This window comes from Astatotilapia calliptera, chromosome 13, assembly GCF_900246225.1.
Source record: "Astatotilapia calliptera chromosome 13, fAstCal1.2, whole genome shotgun sequence".
Classification (NCBI taxonomy): Eukaryota; Metazoa; Chordata; class Actinopteri; order Cichliformes; family Cichlidae; genus Astatotilapia; species Astatotilapia calliptera.
In genome coordinates, this window is record NC_039314.1 from 28,317,301 (window position 1) to 28,336,397 (window position 19,097).

Consider the following 19,097-nt stretch of genomic DNA (forward strand, 5'->3'; position numbering starts at 1 on the left):
AAAATCCATGAATCCACATGGTAGGATTTGTAAAGCATTTATTCGTAAATCAGGGTGGAAAATAAGTATTTGGTCACCTCAAACAAGGAAAATCTCTGGCTCTCACAGACCTGTAACGTCTTCTGTAAGACGCTTTTCTGTCCCCCACTCGTTACCTGTATGAATGGCACCTGTTTGAACTCATCATCTGTATAAAAGACACCTGTCCACAGCCTCAAACAGTCAGACTCCAAACTCCGCCATGGCCAAGACCAAAGAGCTTTCGAAGGACACCAGGAAAAGTATTGTAGACCTGCACCAGACTGGGAAGAGTGAATCTACAATAGGCAAGCAGCTTGGTGTGAAAAAATCAACTGTGGGAGCAATCATCAGAAAATGGAAGACATACAAGACCACTGATAATCTCCCTCGATCTGGGGCTCCACGCAAGATCTCATCCCGTGGGGTCAAAATGATCATGAGAACGGTGAGTAAAGATCCCAGAACCACACGGGGGGACCTGGTGAATGACCTGCAGAGAGCTGGGACCAAAGTAACAAAGGTCACCATCAGTAACACACTACAACGGCAGGGAATCAAATCCCGCAGTGCCAGACGTGTTCCGCTGCTGAAGCCAGTGCATGTCCAGGCCCGTCTGAAGTTTGCCAGAGAGCACATGGATGATACAGCAGAGGATTGGGAGAATGTCATGTGGTCAGATGAAACCAAAGTAGAACTTTTTGGTATAAACTCAACTCGTCGTGTTTGGAGGAAGAAGAATACTGAGTTGCATCCCAAGAACACCATACCTACTGTGAAGCATGGGGGTGGAAACATCATGCTATGGGGCTGTTTTTCTGCCAAGGGGACAGGACGACTGATCCGTGTTAAGGACAGAATGAATGGGGCCATGTATCGTGAGATTTTGAGCCAAAACCTCCTTCCATCAGTGAGAACTTTGAAGATGAAACGAGGCTGGGTCTTCCAACATGACAATGATCCAAAACACACCGCCCGGGCAACAAAGGAGTGGCTCCGTAAGAAGCATTTGAAAGTCCTGGAGTGGCCTAGCCAGTCTCCAGACCTCAACCCCATAGAAAATCTGTGGCGGGAGTTGAAAGTCCGTGTTGCTCGGCGACAGCCCCAAAGCATCACTGCTCTCGAGAAGATCTGCATGGAGGAATGGGCCAAAATACCAGCTACTGTGTGTGCAAACCTGGTAAAGACCTATAGTAAACGTTTGACCTCTGTTATTGCCAACAAAGGTTATGTTACAAAGTATTGAGTTGTATTTTTGTTATTGACCAAATACTTATTTTCCACCCTGATTTACCAATAAATTCTTTACAAATCCTACCATGTGGATTCATGGATTTTTTTTTCACATTCTGTCTCTCACAGTTGAAGTGTACCTCTGGTGCAAATTACTGACCTCTGTCATCATTTTAGGTGGGGGAACTTGCACAATCGGTGGCTGACTAAATACTTTTTTGCCCCACTGTATGATGCTGTTTCTCCTTTTCCGTCAGGAGTCCCAGCTGGCTGAAAAGGAGAAAACCATGGAGAATTGGAGGCAGGAGCGAGACACTCTGGTCGCAGCTTTGGAGGTCCAGCTAAAAAGGCTTCTTTCCAGCCAAGCAGAGAAAGACAAGCTCATCCAGCAGCTGCAGCAAAATAACACACAGCCGCCACAAGAGGTCAGTATAACATAACGAGGATCACAGGCCCCGGAGGCAGAGTCTTAAATCGGGCTCCTGTTATAAAAGAAAGATGGGAAAGGTTAAGCATGGTGGTTTAAGGCATGATCGTCTGTTTCTTGTGCAAGATACGGGGTGATATTTGCAATGTGTGTCTCAAACACCGTCAGGTAATGTCCTTCAGTATAAAGTATATTTAGTATATAATAAAATAAGCCTACAGCCCTGCTGTGTTTCACCTCAGTCTATTTACAGCCCATCAGTTTAAAACCTGCTGTGATGTGATGGATCACGGTTTAGTCAGAGGTGGACGTTTGAACTTCCTGCCATGTTTTATTTCTTTATTTAAATCTTTAAACAGGATTTATTGAAGAGGACTGAATAATGCCTCGTAGAGCGAACAGGTTATCTGTTCCACGTTTTCTGCATCCCTTTTTTGTTTTTTTTAAACCTCACATACACCTTTGTGAATGTGGAACTATATCTGTTTTAGCTTTTAGGCTTTTTATCATAGTATCATCACTCAATGTGACCGGGCAGTCCACCTAAAGCATAAAAGAGTCAGTTGGGGGAGGGGTGTTATAATTATGCACAAACCGTATTGATTTAAAAAAAAAATTGGTGGAGATCTGCAGCCAGTTTGCTGCAGGCGTCTCTGTATCGGAAAAGCCACTAAGTGACGTAAAGGAAAGTCAATAAGTGTGAATGTGGGAAAAACAGCTACAGCATTGAAATATTGACACTGCAGTGCTGATTGCACACAGATATATGAAGTCACTACAGGGAATCACTGGACTTGTATTATGAGTGGATACAGTTTCAAATAAAATAGCGTCGAGCCCTCTCCATGCCTCTCTAAGGATGACTTTATGGGTTGAAACCCTACGCTGTAACGTACGCCGGGACCTGCTGTGCATTTCTGCAGATATTTAAGTATGCGTCTTTTTTTTTTTTTCCCCCAAAAAAAAGAAAGAGGAAAAAAAAGTATCTGTCAAATTTCTGCCGCCGGTTTTCAAATTTATTTCAAGAAAATGGATCAAAACAAAAAGAGAAGCTCATCCAATGCAGAAGGAGCTGCTACCAGCTGATGGTTAGTCACTAATGGACAGTCCACACTAGCGTTGTCTAGGTAACCGTCTAATACATAACCCTCCTCCCCCCCGTCATATGTCAGCCAGCAGTATCTTTTGGTCTTATTTATAGTTTAATTCAGTTTGAATTCTACCGAAATCGCTGAATGTCGTTGGCTTTCTATGATATCGCTGCTGGTCACTTCCTGCGTGGCCGCCCTTTAGCCCCTCCCACCAGCTACGTGAGTGCAGGAGGTGAGGAAGAAAGGAGAGATGAGTCGAAGCGAGTAAAATGTGACACCCTTGTGTCTGGATCTCTTCAGATATGATGTTTGATAGAACTGCAGCGCGAGTTGTTCTGCCTTAAGTTGTTGAACAGCCACTGCTGTTTTTTGACCTCAGGTGTGACAGGACAGAAAGTTTGATCATGTTTGTTAAAAACTTGTTCTTCCAGTGTTGTTTTCATGCTCCTGCTGTTTGCCATGACTTTTGTGCAGTGAAGGTAAAAATGCTTCAGGAGGTTTGCAGCTTACCTCCTGTGCACGCTTCAACATGGAGTACTGAGATGGATGTCTGAGTTGCAGACAACTTGTTGGAGATTTTAAAGGGGAATGTAATAAAATGTTAGTCATATTTTTACACAACTCAATTTTATCATTTGGTATCGTCTGCATCAAATATATCTTTAATAAATAAAATAAGAGTTTCCTTCGCTGTGTCCATGTTTTGATCAAGTGCAGAAACCTCAATAACCTAATACTGAAATGTTGGCATCAATTTGGTGATGGAATGAAAAGAGTTCCTGCCTGTTGCCTCGGTCGTTTAAAAACGTCTCCGCACAGCAGTGATAATGAACGACGGGGATCCGCCGCACCGGCCTGCTTTTGATTGTTAGCTCATTTATGTTGCCGGTTCCTCTGCCGTTTGTCCAAACGTAGTACTTCATTTTCCCACTTTGATGGAAGTCAAAGCGGCGTAAACGCTTCCAGGTTTTAATGGAACCATAAATATAAAAAGTGTGTTTTATATCCATTTATTTTAGTCTCCAGAAAACAGTTATTCTTCTTTATCAGCTTGTTTCTGTTTGAATGGTTGCAAACTCGCCAGGAAATACTAAACCGTGCCCGCTGATTTGATTATTTTCCACAACAATAACAAATAAAAGGAAACCAAAGAGAAAACACTTCACAGCCATTCGTAACAAGGAAAACACGAAGCCTTTATATCTGAGCGATGCACAGAAAATGAGTTTCAATTATATTTTTTATTTTTTTGTGCTGTTTATCTTTCTAGTCATACAGAACTTTAAATTGAAGCCACTCTATATGTTCCAGGATGATTCAAAGTCAGAGACCTCAGTTCCGATGTATTGGAAGCAATTTTGTTGGTTTCTTAAGAGTTCAACCTTTTCAGAGTGTTCCTTTTATTCTGTGGTGAGGGGAATGGATTCTACATCTGCAGGCAAACAGGGCCCCCCCCCCCCCCCCCCCCCCCCCCCCGTCTCTCCCTGTGTATAGGAGGTGTACCACTCTTAAGCTTTATGTAGTGCAAGCTATTGTGTTCAGTGCGACTTCCTTAGAAAGTATTAAACTTTCCACTTTGACCTTTCGAAGTTCTTCTTCTGGCATTGATTTAAAAAAATGAAAAGCTCATCTCTGTTCGTCAACGTTGCATGCTGTTTTCCATAAAGTAATCCCTTCACGCCTCAGAGTGGCTCAGATCCAACTCGACACCTTTTGCTTCCTTCGGTCTCCTCCATCTATGAATATGCAAATTAGTCCCAGTTTCTATTTCCACCCACCGGCCTGCAGCTCAAACATACCTGCTCACCTTCGACTTCTGCTCAGATAGCATAAACTAGTCTAGGCTGGGCTAGTAGTTGTAGCGTTGGGGTAATTCAGGCGAAGACGTTCAAGCCAGAAACCAATTCTGATGGAGGGTGAATGGGTCGGCAGCAAGCTGATGAATCAGGAATGTGCCGGGAGGTGTGAGAGCGAACCGTATCGGTGTATCAATACAAAGGAAAATGAATTGATATGTGTTGAAAGTCTATATTGTCAGCCACCTCTGGCATGTTTCAAGGGTCTCTCAAAAGCATGAAATTGAAGGTGAGATGCAGAAAACATGCTCAGTGTCCATGAACTTCCTGTTTCAGGGCAGCGACGGTGGTCCCAGCGTGGCGACGCTGCAGGCTGCTCTGTCTGAAAAGGAGGCAGAGATCCTGAGGCTGACGGAGCAGCTCAAGGCCTCCACAGTGAAACAGGAGGACACAGTGACACAGGTCAGTGTTTTAAGCCTTACTCGAGTCAAACAAGAACTTTTCAAAATCAGATATCCACCCATGGTCGCATTTGAAAGGTGGCTTTAAAGATTTGTGGTTTTAATCCTCCACACTGGACGGCAGTGGTGCTTATCTTTGATTTATAGCCCCGTTCAGACGTGCACTCTTTTCATCGTAAGCCGACAACATCTGAACCTGTCGGCTTCATGTCTGGATGAACGTTCTGCTAACTTTTACTTAAAAGTTGTTCTGGTAAAACCTTTTATGCCCTTAATGACCACCAGGAGGAAACTCCTGTGGTTTCCAAAGCACTGCAGGTCCTGTAGAAGTCTATCAGGAAACAGCCCTTGGACGTGACCTCTGTAAAGCCTGAGACCATCCAAATCTGACTTTATCAGGCAGGGAGCAGAACGCATCCTGTGTCTGAGCAGGAACCGAGACGCTTAAAAATGTTCAAGCATGCTTCGACATCTTTGCGCCCTCAGATTACTCCTATGGTTTAAAAGTATGTTAGGAGCGCCTTTAGCTTAAAGCTCAATGTTTTTATGTAGCATCTGTCAAAACTGAGGAGTCTTTAAACAAAGGGCCGTATTTTTAGTTTTACATGGAAAAAGAGAGCAGATGTAAATGAGTGCATAGCTCTGTAGTTGTTTTATGTTTGAAGGTGAAGATGGCGGGCAGCAGGAACATTTTTTTTCTCTTATGTTCAAACAGATGTTCGTTTTCATTTCTCAGCGAGCAGGTCAGAGGATAACGGGACGAGAAAAGAGCTTCAGGCGTGCAGATTTGCTTTTGTTGGTTTGCTTAGCGCTTCAGCTTAAATGTAAGAAGTGTAAATATAATGAAAAAGGCAGAGGACGCCCGGATTAGACACATCTGATCTCTATCTATAAACAGAGGCAGAAGATGAGCAGAGAACACGGACAAACTGGGCTGTTTGTAACAAGGAAACGTCTGGTATAGTTTACCTGATATAATATAAAACAATCCCATCAAGAAAGTACAACAATACATACCAAATTGAAGTGCAGTGGTCAGTTATGTGCTAAAAATAACTCGCGATAGGTGAAATCTGCCAGCTTTATTTCTCAGACAGGCATGAACATTTTCACACTTTTCTCTCTTGCTTAAACACTCAAAGTTCAAACCCTCATAGAAAAATAAGTCCAGCATTGTAGAATGAAACCAAAGACCCGCGGCTGCCTGCAAAACGTCTCGTCGACATTGTTGTTTGTTGGGGAGAAAACCTACAAACACACAGTGCAGCGCTTCAGTGCTAGAGATCGAAGACTTATGTAAATTAAATAAATTTGACAAGCTGAGCGCATTCTGTACTGTACAGGAGACACGGCACGAGATTGATCTACAGCCAATCAGGACGCAGAACACAATGAGACGTAAAAAAAGTGAACCGCATTAAAGCGAGGGACCACTGTACTCTTATTTTATTTCCCCTCATACACAGCATCTCATGGAAGTAGAAAAATTGTATCATCGGAGCAGCAAATGAAAAAATCCCACTAAAATTGGTGACAAATCGTTAAGTAAAACAAATAAAACGAATGAAACTGCTCTTTGGTCCACCCATTCCTGGGACGTGTGGGTGAAAATCCCCTGATGTCCCAGGATGAGTGAATGTTTCCTTTTAGTGTTAAACACCAGCTGTGAGTAACCACAAAGATGAGTGTGAATGACAGCACTGAAGGAAACAAACTAAGATCTAAACCCTGACCCGATATATGAATAAAATCATTTCAATGGTTGGTGTGTGTGTGTGTGTGTGTGTGTGTGTGTGTGTGTGTGTGTGTGTGTGTGTGTGTGTGGGAATGTGAACATATAGAAGTAAGATAGCAAAGCTGTACCTGTACAAAAATATGTAGTGTCCAACTTGTTTGTGACTTTTATCACTTTTTATGTCTTTTTTTTTCTGCAATTTGTAGCTTTGGGACCAAAACAATCAAAAGACGTTAATAATAACATGAGATGTTTTCTCGTTCTGGCAGCAGCAGGCTGGAAACAAAGAGAGCTCTGCTGCTCTCATGGAGAAACCCAGGAGTGAAACCATCGTCAGGAAGTCTGGAAGGAAAGATACCAGAGCGTCTGTCAGCAGCCGGGTAAGCTGCTGAGATGACACGAGTGCAGGAACAACAGCTGTGTACTGAACCTCCTCCTCCTGTGGTCTGTAGATATCCCCTCACACACAGTCCTTATTAGAGTCACAAACCAGTGTGTGGGATACGTGACAGAGCCTTTGTGGTGCTAGAGCTGGGGAGTGGCGAGAGGCGATTTTTCTTTATGAACCGATAACGTACGCTCGAGTTGGCGCGTGTGCTTGAGCCACGGCTCTTTTGAGTGGCTGTGACCACAGTGGTGAGTTTCCGTGTGCTCAGTTACAGCTGCATTAGTCAGCCGACTTTATTCCCTCTACTTCACCTTTTTCTCCAGAGTAATAGTGACACACAATAGTAGCTACAGAGTTAACGTTATAGCCATAAATAACACATTACAGATAACATAAAACTAAGGCAGATTTGGCAATTTGAATTAAAACACAATGCAAAAACCAGACTGAGAGAGATAACAATACTGTGTATTAAATTAATGATACAGATCAAACAGAGGGAACGGGAAAAGGTCAGATACAGTCTGCAGCTGAGGTCATGTGACTGGAGTCATCAGAGCGTTCTTCCAGTGCAGTCCAGCAGCTCTGCGAATAATCCAAACACATTCAAAGACGATTGATCTGACACATTGATTCAAAGACGAGCCAGCAGTGAGTTCTGCCTGCAGCTCAGACCACCCCCCCCCCTTTGCCTTTTTGTTGAACCGTGCCTTTGGGCGACAGAATTTCTGTATCGATTAAGTTTAAACTTTGAAGTTTGAACTCACCACAGTTCTTCCTGTGGTGGCTGTACCCTCTGTGGCATCTTTGCTCTTTGTGTGAGTTCATAATGTTCTTTATGGCTCTGGGTGCTTTGGTGCACGAGTTTTGGATCTAACAGACCCCTGACGGTGTTGTCCAATACAACTTAGTTTGCGGATATGCTCCCTCGAACCTGCGACGGATCTCCAGCAGGCGTCACTGTTTCCCCTCTCTCCAGCCTGCAGTAAACAGAAGAAAAACCAAAGAGGCTTCTGTTGGAGTCCTCATTATCAGGCACTCAGAGTACCAGCTCTCACACTTTAGACTGTAGGTGGTTGCACTAGAAGCCAATTGGTTTCTGCCAGTTCTGGACTTTGTCCAAATTCAATTTCAAAGAGAAGACAGCTTGATGAGTTTTTAATCTGCTGTGTTTGGCCAAACACTAATTCCTGTCTGCAGCCTTTACAACACCTGAGATTTTACTACATCCAAAATGAATAAACCAAGAAATCCAAAGTATTTTGCGTAAACACTAACAGCACATATAAAATAATAATCTAAGATTCACGTGTGAAGTCAGTTTTAAAGCGTTCGTGCTCGAGGTTCCAGCGGACTGAGGCCTTTCACAGCATGTCTGAACCTCCTGGAATGCAGATATGTGATAAACTGCCTTTAGAGGTCAACAAGTTGCAGGACTGCATGCAGCAACTTTTCCCGTATCTTTCACTCTCAGAAAAAACAAATTTCTACACAAGTGTAAGGGCCGCCCTGTTACAACAAGCTTCTTTCATTTCTGCCGACTTTTATGCTCAGTGTCAATTTTTGCACGGCCTTTGTTTTTTCCTCGTCAGCGAGTCTTTTCGCGGCGTGCAGATGAGCACTTCAGAAGTTGTCGTGATGTGCTTTTCATAACCGGAACTGTTTTGAGTCGCTGTCTGCTTCAGTGTGGGTCGTGTGCTACAAAGCAGGATTTGGGGCTCAGCGAGGTGACTTCAGGGTTAACCCTGAGTTTTCAGGGTCACAAAGTTTTTTTTTGACTTCCTGCTGGGGTGTATCGCCATGGTAACTTAAGCCACACACCAAATATTCACCTGAGCAGATTATCATTAAAAGCCAAAATCAACACACATAAAAACCATCACATAGCGACTACCGTAAATGTCGGGCTATAAGCCGCTACTTTTTGCACAAGCTTTGAACCCTGCGGCTTTTAGTCAGGTGCGGCTTTTCTATGGATTGTCCGTGATTTTTGTCATATCGTAAGACGATTTGTTTTGTGTGTTCCGCTGTTGTACGGCACTACGTTGCCTGGCGGAAGGATCGGGGTTCAAGAGTGGTATGTTAGTCACATGTCCGTCCGCCAGGCAACGTAGTGCCGTACGAAGTAGCGCGAAAAACAAACTTCAAAGTAGCGCTACGCATTCAGCGGGAGGCGTGGATGATCAGCGGCGATAAACTTGCAAGTTATGCCCAAAAAGCAAGTTATGCCCAACTCCACCGGTGGATTCTGACAGCGTGGAAAAGTGTGAAAACATCCACGATCACCAACGGATTTCGAAGGGCTGGACTGCTGCATGATGGAGAGGAGGACACCGCCACGGCCCTTCTGAGGGTGTTCGACTCTGACAATGAGGATTTCTTTGGTTTTGAAAGTGACAACGAAGGAGAGAAGAAGAGTGGATGACGAAGCCATCCTGAGCCTGTTTGTATCCGACACTGGAGAAGAGGACTTTGGTGGTTTTAGTGCGCAGGAAGAAGAGAAAGATGGTGGTGAATGACTGACTTTTCTTCTTGTTAAAGCTGTGTCACTGCACCTCAGCCTAAAAGGTAGTCCGAATCTATTTTTCTGGTGTGCTGTAGGTTACTGTTATGTACTACATGTGCAAATATGTACCCATAACTTGTTTTTCAAAATATTAATAAAAGTGATGTCTCCAAACAGCCATCTCTTTCCTGACAATTCCCTTTGTGCATATTCTCTTACATATGATAAGTCAACATTGAAACACCTGCGGCTTTTGGTCAGGTGCGGCTAATGTATGTACAAAACAGGATTTTCCCCTGATTTTAGCTTGTGCGGCTAATATTTAGGTGCGCTTTGTAGTCCGGGAAATACGGTAATCTGTTAGCGTCACGTTTCCTCGACGATCCATCAAACCTCGACTCTGTGGGACGACAACAGTAAGGTGTTCAGTTTATAGAAACGTCTTTCCTTCATGAGCATCACTGAGAAATGTGCTTATGTAGCTGTCTTATTCCTTGTTTTTCCACTTAGCTGAGAGTCATTTTAAAACCATTAACCTGCACACTATTACATCTTGTACAAAGCCTTGGTACCAGGTTGAATTTGACTGTTGTTTTAATTGTTCCTCACTCGCTCTCAGACTGTTTAACGCTGCGGGGCTTCAGCTGAATGACATCTAAACAACATGGAAACTTAACTACATGTCACATGTTTAAATGATGGTGCTGTGAGAGTCGTCTCACTTACAGCAGAGATTTTTATTACGATACAGCTGTGACGTGCTTTTGCTCTCGCTGCTGGCGTGGCTCTGTGCCTTTTGTGATGTCGCTCCTTATTTTAACCCACATCACTTCTGATTGGCCTGTTCATGGTCACCTTTCATGTGAGGTGATTTACAGCTGATGGCTCGGCTTTTTGATTTGATAACACTCAGCAGTTGTGCCAACTGGCCTCGACACCTTTATTGTAACAGGCGGAGAAGCCTCGATCGCCAGACCTTGTGACATTTCTCTCTGGAGTGATGATGAAGTGACCCTTGACCTTAAGCCCACATGTGGTCCCGCAGGTTTCGAGCGGCTGTCCGTCAGTCCTGGAGTCCTCTGAGATTTCCACAGAGGAGGGCAGAATGAGTCGCTTCCCTCGGCCTGAGCTGGAGATCTCCTTCAGCCCGCTGCAGCCCAACCGCATGGCTCTGCGCCGGCAGGGAGAGGAGGGCGCCGTCACCGTCAAAATCACCCGCTCAGCACGCAAGAGGAAGAGCGGCGAGATGGAGAAGGTAAGAACCTGTAAAATGAAAGCTGCTCGTCACCAGGATTATCGAGGAAGTAAAAATCATAAATTAGGAGGTTTGTTTTTGTTATTGGCTGAACTTTGCATTTAATATTTCCCACATTTCCAAACAGGTGCAAAATAGTGCGCACGCAAACATCACACTTTAAATGAACCCACACTCGTAACAGTGCGTCCCTCTAGGTTTCCCAGAAATAAATCAAATGGGGGGAAAAACCCAACTGCACACAGAAGCCTGAGCCGTGATCCAGTTACAGTTTCCAGGTACAATCAGGGGTGAGGGTTGTTTATTTCTCCACCATGTTGTGTTCAGAAAATCTTCTCTCAGCTCCATTAATCCAGCCAGTGCAGGCTGAGCATGGTTGTCCTAACACGTACCTTTTGCAGCAGCAGCTGTAAACAGTGTTAGATTTGTTGCTTTCTCTCCAGCAAAGAGAAAACGAACAGCTGTGACGTGAAAGTCAATTTATGCTTCTAGGAATTTCTGCACTTCATAGTCTAACAGTAAAGCAGGCAGCAGCACAGTTATTCAAGTTTTGTTTTTTCTAGTTGGTTTGTAGTTTTATTTCATTTCAAGTTTTTATTTTGCATTTAATTTCACTTCAGTTCATTTCCAGATTTGCTGGTTTCAGTTTTTGTTGTGTTACTGTCATGCACGGTGTTTGTCAGGCAAGACTTCAGTTCACAGCTTTGTGGAAGGCAGTTGGCTCAGTCCTGCAGACGAGCTCCATAAAAAATGTCTGTAGTTTCTACACAGATGCACAGAAGCCCTTAAATTAAAGCTAAAAGTCTGCGCTTCGGTCGGGTTTGACTGGTTGCTAATTTAAAAGCTTCCTGGTGTTTTTAATGCTCTGCTGGATCTTTGAGTGGTTGGTTGGTGACGAAGACGTTTTGCTGATGTTTTTCAGAATCACTCTGACGTAAATGTTTCCTGAAACATCTGCAACAGAGCACCGCCGCAAATGACCACACACAACACAGATGCACATAAAATGTGTCCAATAGAAAACATTTTTCAAGGACCAAAAAAAAAGTACTTTTTATTTAACATATTTCCCACAACGGTCCCACAAAGAGCTCCATGTAACTGCCAGGAGCTCAACGTGTAGTCTGCATACTGTGTAGGCAATGTGTGACTCATGCAAGTAACAAAGTCGATCCATTCCCATCTGTGCCATCTGGAAACGGATCACATAAGCTTTCATCCTGTGAAATGGTCAGCGCCGCGGATGCTCTGTGATGCTCTTGGAAACCAGTCCCAGAGTGGGCTGAAGGGGCTTCGTAGAAACGGCTCTCAGACGGAGGCATGTATAGAAAAGTGAAACTGCACTGGAAGCTGAGCAGAACTGTGGACCTGCGCTTGGGTCGCTCGGTTGGCTTTGACCAATCCGAAGGAAGCACATGTAAATATTAAAGGGAACATGAATACGTGCACACACCTCTGGTGGTGCATTAAATTGTACAACTTCAGTTTGTTGCAGAGAGGAAGCAAAACCAATGTGTGTGCATCTAAAGAAAACATAACAATCATTCAGAGCGAAATATGGAAATAGAATATTTTAAACATCGAGTACGGTTCATTTTTAGCGCCAATAACATTATCCAAGTGATTCCTTCAGATGTAACACATTCAGTGCAGATGATAAACACCAACACATGTAGCAGCCACATATGACACTCATTCATCATAAATACCAGGAGAAACACTCAAACTTCCTCCCTGAGAACACGTTAAACGACCCCACACTCACAAGCAGACGAGGTCGAGTGCAGTTTATTCGCTTCATTCGACGTATCGCTCTTCCTGTCTTTGGCACAAAAGATTAATGCTTGTTGCAGACCTGTGTGTTACAGATCATTCACTCCTTCTGTCACGCTGACAGACTATTTTGAAAACTTAACATGGCTGTGTTCAAGAAAATAATTTTTTAAAAATATGTTGATGTAAAGTGAAAAATAACACACTGCAAATAGTTCTTTGTTTTGTTTTTAATTGATGGCGACTCAGCCCAAAGTCGGCGTTTCCTTTCTCTGTCAGGATCGGGGGTATCCTAAATGATTTTTATATGTGCTTCCAAATATTGCCACACTGAAGTGTTCTGGTTTTCTCAATAACATTAGACGCAATTTTCCAGACCTGTCACCGTGTTGCTCCTATAAACGCCACGTTGTCCTTATTTCCATATAATCACAAGAGGCAATGTGTTTGGGAGGCGCTGATAAATCCAGAGTGCTGAGGCATGAAAGTGCCTTATGGCAGTAATTCATACTCACACGTGCTCAGTGTTTTTAAGTTTACTACTGACAAAGTTAGTTTAAAAGCAGCTTTGTTAAGACCCAACAGTAAAGTTTCCCATTTAGAGCATGCCAAACTTTGGGGTCGGGTCAGGTTAGCTCTAAGCCGTGTCTGGGTTAAGAAATGTCGTCTTCTTTGGTCATTACCCAGAGTTCGTGGTTGTAGGTGGTGGTAAGAACGTAGGATGAGTGTAGGTCGACATCTTTGCCTTTACACTCAGATCTCTCTTCTCTATACAGGAAGTCCTGAAAATGCACAAGAACCTTTTAAAGCAGCAGCATCGCTCGAACCCTTTAGTAGGATTTGGTTTTTAGTTCAGTCCAGCAAATCACACTGACGCTTTGCAGCAACGAGGAGCTGTTTATGGAGGCGATTTCATTGTGAGAATTCTGGTGTGTTTTGCACTTTTCTGTTAAAATGCACGACTCTGATCAGTCCACAACAAAAACTAGTTTGGGGGTTCCTGTGATGTAGAACTGTGGACTATATTTAACATCTCGACCTTATCCTGGCACGTCCACACATTCAGGTTTTGTCACAGTGACAACAGCAGCATGCAGCTTGTATAAAAGCTGACTATCCTACATGACTGCACTGCTGTTACACGTTCCTCTCCTGCTGTGAAAACAACTCACTTTTGTGGTCATCATATCTTTCAGTTTGACATCCTTGCTCATGGACTCGTTGGCACTATTTGACAGCAGATTTCACAGGTTCAGGCAACAATAGGAACTGTTTGTGACCAAGAGCAAGGGCATGAAGGATGATGTAAACAAGCAGGATCAAATTTGGGCTTTGACCATACAGAGAAAAGTAAAACCAAATGTTAAAGGAAATTTGGTTTACAGAGATTTCTCAAACATTGAAACAACAATAGGACGATGAGCTTTCACAGATGAAAACTCATTACCTCTATAGTAAGGGAACATGGTGATGGTAGAAGGCAGCTTTCATTTGTGGGAGAAGTGCATTTCTCAAAAATAAAGTGTACAAAGACGTGCATTTTAACACTGGCAGTCCCAGGCTTCTACCTTTCTACCTTTAAAACCCGCCACCAGCCAAATGGCTGGTAGGCTTTTAGCTAAGCTTTAGCTTCAGGCAAGTGGAAGCTAAATTGGCTAGTCATTCATATGTAAATTGGGTTGTTACCTGGGAATTCTGGAGGGAGGGGAGTGGGGGTGTGTGGATGAGGGGTGGGGAGCTGCTAAAAGCGGTGAGCTTCCTTTTGTTTCATCTTGATGCATTCTCAATCATCCAGGGAAACAAATCTCCAAAAGTCACCAACTTGGAGTGTTTCAGTTTGCCATCTTAGGGAGAAATCAACACACATGGGTGTATGTCCTTTGTTGCTGAGATTTATTGATAAAAACAGTACAAAAAATCAACCATTTGTACACATTTTTACAAATAATTATAAAAAGTGAGTGAGTACATTTCAACATTTTCAGCAATCACTCACAATCCTGGCACTGCCATGGTATCTGTAGTCTGCATTTACCACATGTGTATCTGTTGCAGTGAACACATCGCACAGTGGCATGATTGTTCTTGCAATTGTGTTTGACCTGACACATGGCTCTTTTTCCAGGGCTCGGTGTGGAGGGTTGTGTCAAAGGCAACTGTTCTTTTCTTGCCTTCTTCGCAGCTACATGAGAGTGAGCTAACTCCCTTGCAAGCTCCACCAGGAAGTCCACCCGTCTTTCCTTCGTCCCGGAGCATGCTTGATACAGCACATGTGCATTCAGTGCTGCCATGTCAATCATGTTATAAAACACGGCAACTGGCCAGCGCCGTGTTCCTCTGCGGACAGTGTACTCCCGAACCATCTGGTCCATCACATCCACGCCACACTTTGTTTTGTTGTAAAGGGTGACAGTGTTTGGCTTCCTTTTGGTAGTGTTATCAGTCTGAACCACGCCGTGCATGCTGCTAAGAATATAGACTGTCTTCTTCCGTTTGGCCGCATACGCCGTCAGCGTGGCAGCAGAGGTTGAAGGAATGGAGAGTTTAAATGTTAGTTGTAAACAGCTGTATCATATAATAACTGCAGCTGTAGCTGTGATCAGACATCCCCCTGCAGGCCCTGAAGCTGAGCTCTGAGGTCCTCACAAACCTGCTGGAGCCAGCTTCCATCCTGGGGAGCACGTTTTTGTGTTTCAGCGCGGGGCGAGGCACAAAACCCAGATGGTCCAGATGGACCAGATGGTTCGGGAGTACACTGTCCGCAGAGGAACACGGCGCTGGCCAGTTGCCGTGTTTTATAACATGATTGACATGGCAGCACTGAATGCACATGTGCTGTATCAAGCATGCTCCGGGACGAAGGAAAGACGGGTGGACTTCCTGGTGGAGCTTGCAAGGGAGTTAGCTCACTCTCATGTAGCTGCGAAGAAGGCAAGAAAAGAACAGTTGCCTTTGACACAACCCTCCACACCGAGCCCTGGAAAAAGAGCCATGTGTCAGGTCAAACACAATTGCAAGAACAATCATGCCACTGTGCGATGTGTTCACTGCAACAGATACACATGTGGTAAATGCAGACTACAGATACCATGGCAGTGCCAGGATTGTGAGTGATTGCTGAAAATGTTGAAATGTACTCACTCACTTTTTATAATTATTTGTAAAAATGTGTACAAATGGTTGATTTTTTGTACTGTTTTTATCAATAAATCTCAGCAACAAAGGACATACACCCATGTGTGTTGATTTCTCCCTAAGATGGCAAACTGAAACACTCCAAGTTGGTGACTTTTGGAGATTTGTTTCCCTGGATGATTGAGAATGCATCAAGATGAAACAAAAGGAAGCTCACCGCTTTTAGCAGCTCCCCCACCCCCTCATCCACACACCCCCACTCCCCTCCCTCCAGAATTCCCAGGTAACAACCCAATTTACATATGAATGACTAGCCAATTTAGCTTCCACTTGCCTGAAGCTAAAGCTTAGCTAAAGCCTACCAGCCATTTGGCTGCTCTCCGGGTTTTAAAGGTAGAAAAGCCAAATGGCTGGGCTTGGGCCTTCCTAGTGTTAATGACAGCAGTCACCTCAGGTTGTTGTTGTAGTTTTGTAACTGAATCTAACTAAAAAATGAATTAATACGTTTTATGTAAATGCTCTTCAGACTCCATTTGCCTGATCCGTCATGGCACTCGAGCCCTCTTCACTCCACAAAAAGCGCACCTTGTTGAATAAAAGATGAAGATCATATTGAGTTGGTACCAGGAGGAAAGCTATTTAGAAACTAAATGATTCAATGTTGTGATGAAGCAACTTAAGATGTTCCTCACTCATGTGTTCTTCACTCAAACTTTTAAAAATTGGGGTTAAAAAAGGGCAGACGAGTAGGGCAGAGGATTATTTGCAATAGTAGTGCCAAGGAGGTACTCGAGTGTTCGGCGCTGAGACCGCGTAATGGTCTGTGTGAGCTAGAGCTCCGGTCGTGTCGTCCGACCACGTCTGTTGGACAATACTATTAATGCCGTTCAATGGAAAACAGACAATAGAACTTATTTTGAGGTGACTGCTGTGACACCAGTGCTGCTGGTTTGGCCCCATACTCCTCTCTCATCTCCTGACAGTGCGGCAGTTAGTTAAATCTGATTTTATAACATCAAGCAAATTATATGGAAACCGAGACCTTCAACAGCTGTACTCACGTGGAAAAATGCCCTTTTAAAGAGGGAGAGCGCTCCAGTAGAACCAGATGTTTGGGAACGCAGACCACAAACAAAGAACACACACGTTATTATAAAATGGATTGCAATAGAGTTAGTGGTTACTATAATGTGTTTGAATTTGTTCAGCACTTTGTTATAATGTTACAATATTAAGCATTATTAAGGTTGGTAAGGGTTCATACCCCTGGGAAGGTATTAGCAAGTGTTTCATTCATCATTTATGTAGCATTACTACTTCTTAGTGTGCCTTTTGTAATTATACATGTATTATTATGACAATGATCACGATTACTCCTTACATATTTACAGCATGTTCAGCAGTGATAGCTGTACATGCTGTAACAGTAACAGCAGGATAGATGTATCTGTGTTCATACATGACATACTAAAGAAGAGTCATGATATAGAAATGAGTCATTTACAGCAGGTACTCCTGCTGCTGTTTTGGTACCAGCAGCAGGAGTATTTACACCGGGGTAAGAGCCGTGCGATGGAACCCAAAGTAATTCCACTAATGACTGTTGTTCTGCTGACTGGGCTCAGTTCAAGAGAGAAAACTGGAACAAAAACAGAAGGCAGGGAAGTAATGAAAAAAAAGATGAATGGCTTTGTGTTGGGAAGGGGCTGAACCGATGTGACGTTACATCAGATTTTATTCTCGGTATCTGGGGCGCTTCAGTCAACATTTATGAACATGAACACCGGTTTTAAAAGGCAGTCTAAAAAAACCCTCACAGAGACGCTGAGACAAATTCTGCACTAGATTTATTTGTTTGTTTGTTCTAAACAATGAGACGGTCTAATAAAAATCCTCAGTTAAAGCCCAAATGTTTCATGGAGTAGAAAACATCAACGGAGGCATCCTCATCTGTGCAAACAGAAAAATAAGGCGGGAGGTTGTGGAAGAAGAAGGTATACAGGAAACAAATGAGGGGGAGGAAAGTTTTAAAATCAGAGTGAACTGGGCCAGTATAAATTTGAGGAAAAGTGCAGAGGGAGGCAGAGGCAGCGCAGAAAATTGAGAGATTGGTTGAGGGTAAGGAAGGAGAATGTCAGCCAGGAAGGAAGAAAAGAAACAAGGCAGACGGGAATCACAGAAAAGAGACAGCAGAAGGAACACAACAGCACAGTCGAGAGGATGGTAGGAGGAAACGAGGGGAGGCAGGGAGGAAAGAGGAGAAGAGGAAGATAAAAGTAGCAGGCGAGCAGAGACGAGGGGTGGAGGGAGTTTGGATGGCAAGATGAAAGAGGAGGGATTGTGGGTAGGGCTGTCGGATAGGAACACAGACTAAGAAGCAACGAGGGAGGGTAAAAAGCGCAGCATCTGACACGGCGGTGACAGTTACTGCTAACCTCACTGTGCTCGTAATGTTGGCTTCCATTAGAACAACTCTTATTAGCTTCATCGGGCATCTTTTAAAGTGTGTACACTTACTGCACCGTGCTCATCCACCGCTGTGTTTTATTGTCTTTGCACAATAAAGCCTTGCATTACCTCTGACATGTAGGACGTACTAACTAACAGGGATATGCTCACAGTGGATTTGTTATGCTAATTTCCAGCTCCATAGTTGTCCTTAGACTGCACTCCAGTAAAATCTTGACTCATCTTATATTTGACCTAATGCAGACCAAAAACACATTGTGGCATCTGAACTTGCAGGTAAGGAGATCAGGTCATGGTTCTGCCACTAAAGCAACATGTTGTCTGCTATCAAGCTGGAAATGTTGCAGATCATAACACCTTCAGGTGTTTCTCTTTGAGCCTTTTTCCATTAAAGCTGTGATGTTTCGCCCCATAGTCAGATATGCATTTTTATTGTCTTTTTTTCCTCTGGCTGGGAAAGTCTGCAAATACCACGGGAGGGATGTTTACGTCCTCCTGTCTCTCCCCACATCATAGGTGGATGCACACTTCCTTATGTGAAGCAGTGGTGTGGTTGGTGGGTTTAGATTGGTAGAAAGATAACAGTTTTAATTTGAAACAGTGAGGTTTGCAGATTCATGTTTTATGTATTTGTTTTGATGATTTCTGGAAAGTGACATTGCTTCTGAATTTTATATCTTTGTGGTATTTTGAGCGCCAGCAGTTTTATTAGTTTGATTATATCAAAGGAGACAGAATCTCTCTGATGTGTCCCAAACTGGGCAGCGCACACCAATGCAGTGTGGACAAAGTGTGTACATTTAGATACTA

General features: G+C 43.6%; 1 protein-coding gene across 8 annotated transcripts in view; it reads left to right on the forward strand.

Moving 5' to 3' along the window:
• Window positions 1-19,097, forward strand: part of kif20ba (kinesin family member 20Ba) — a 67,785-nt gene that overhangs the window by 26,588 nt on the left and 22,100 nt on the right. For 7 of the 8 annotated variants that reach the window (XM_026189918.1, XM_026189919.1, XM_026189913.1 and 4 more), the window contains 4 exons: window positions 1,509-1,676; window positions 4,902-5,027; window positions 7,031-7,141; window positions 10,701-10,910. In XM_026189918.1, coding sequence (XP_026045703.1) covers window positions 1,509-1,676; window positions 4,902-5,027; window positions 7,031-7,141; window positions 10,701-10,910 — 615 coding nt within the window. The remainder of the gene's footprint in view (window positions 1-1,508; window positions 1,677-4,901; window positions 5,028-7,030; window positions 7,142-10,700; window positions 10,911-19,097) is intronic. The other variant, XM_026189916.1, reaches the window with a different exon arrangement.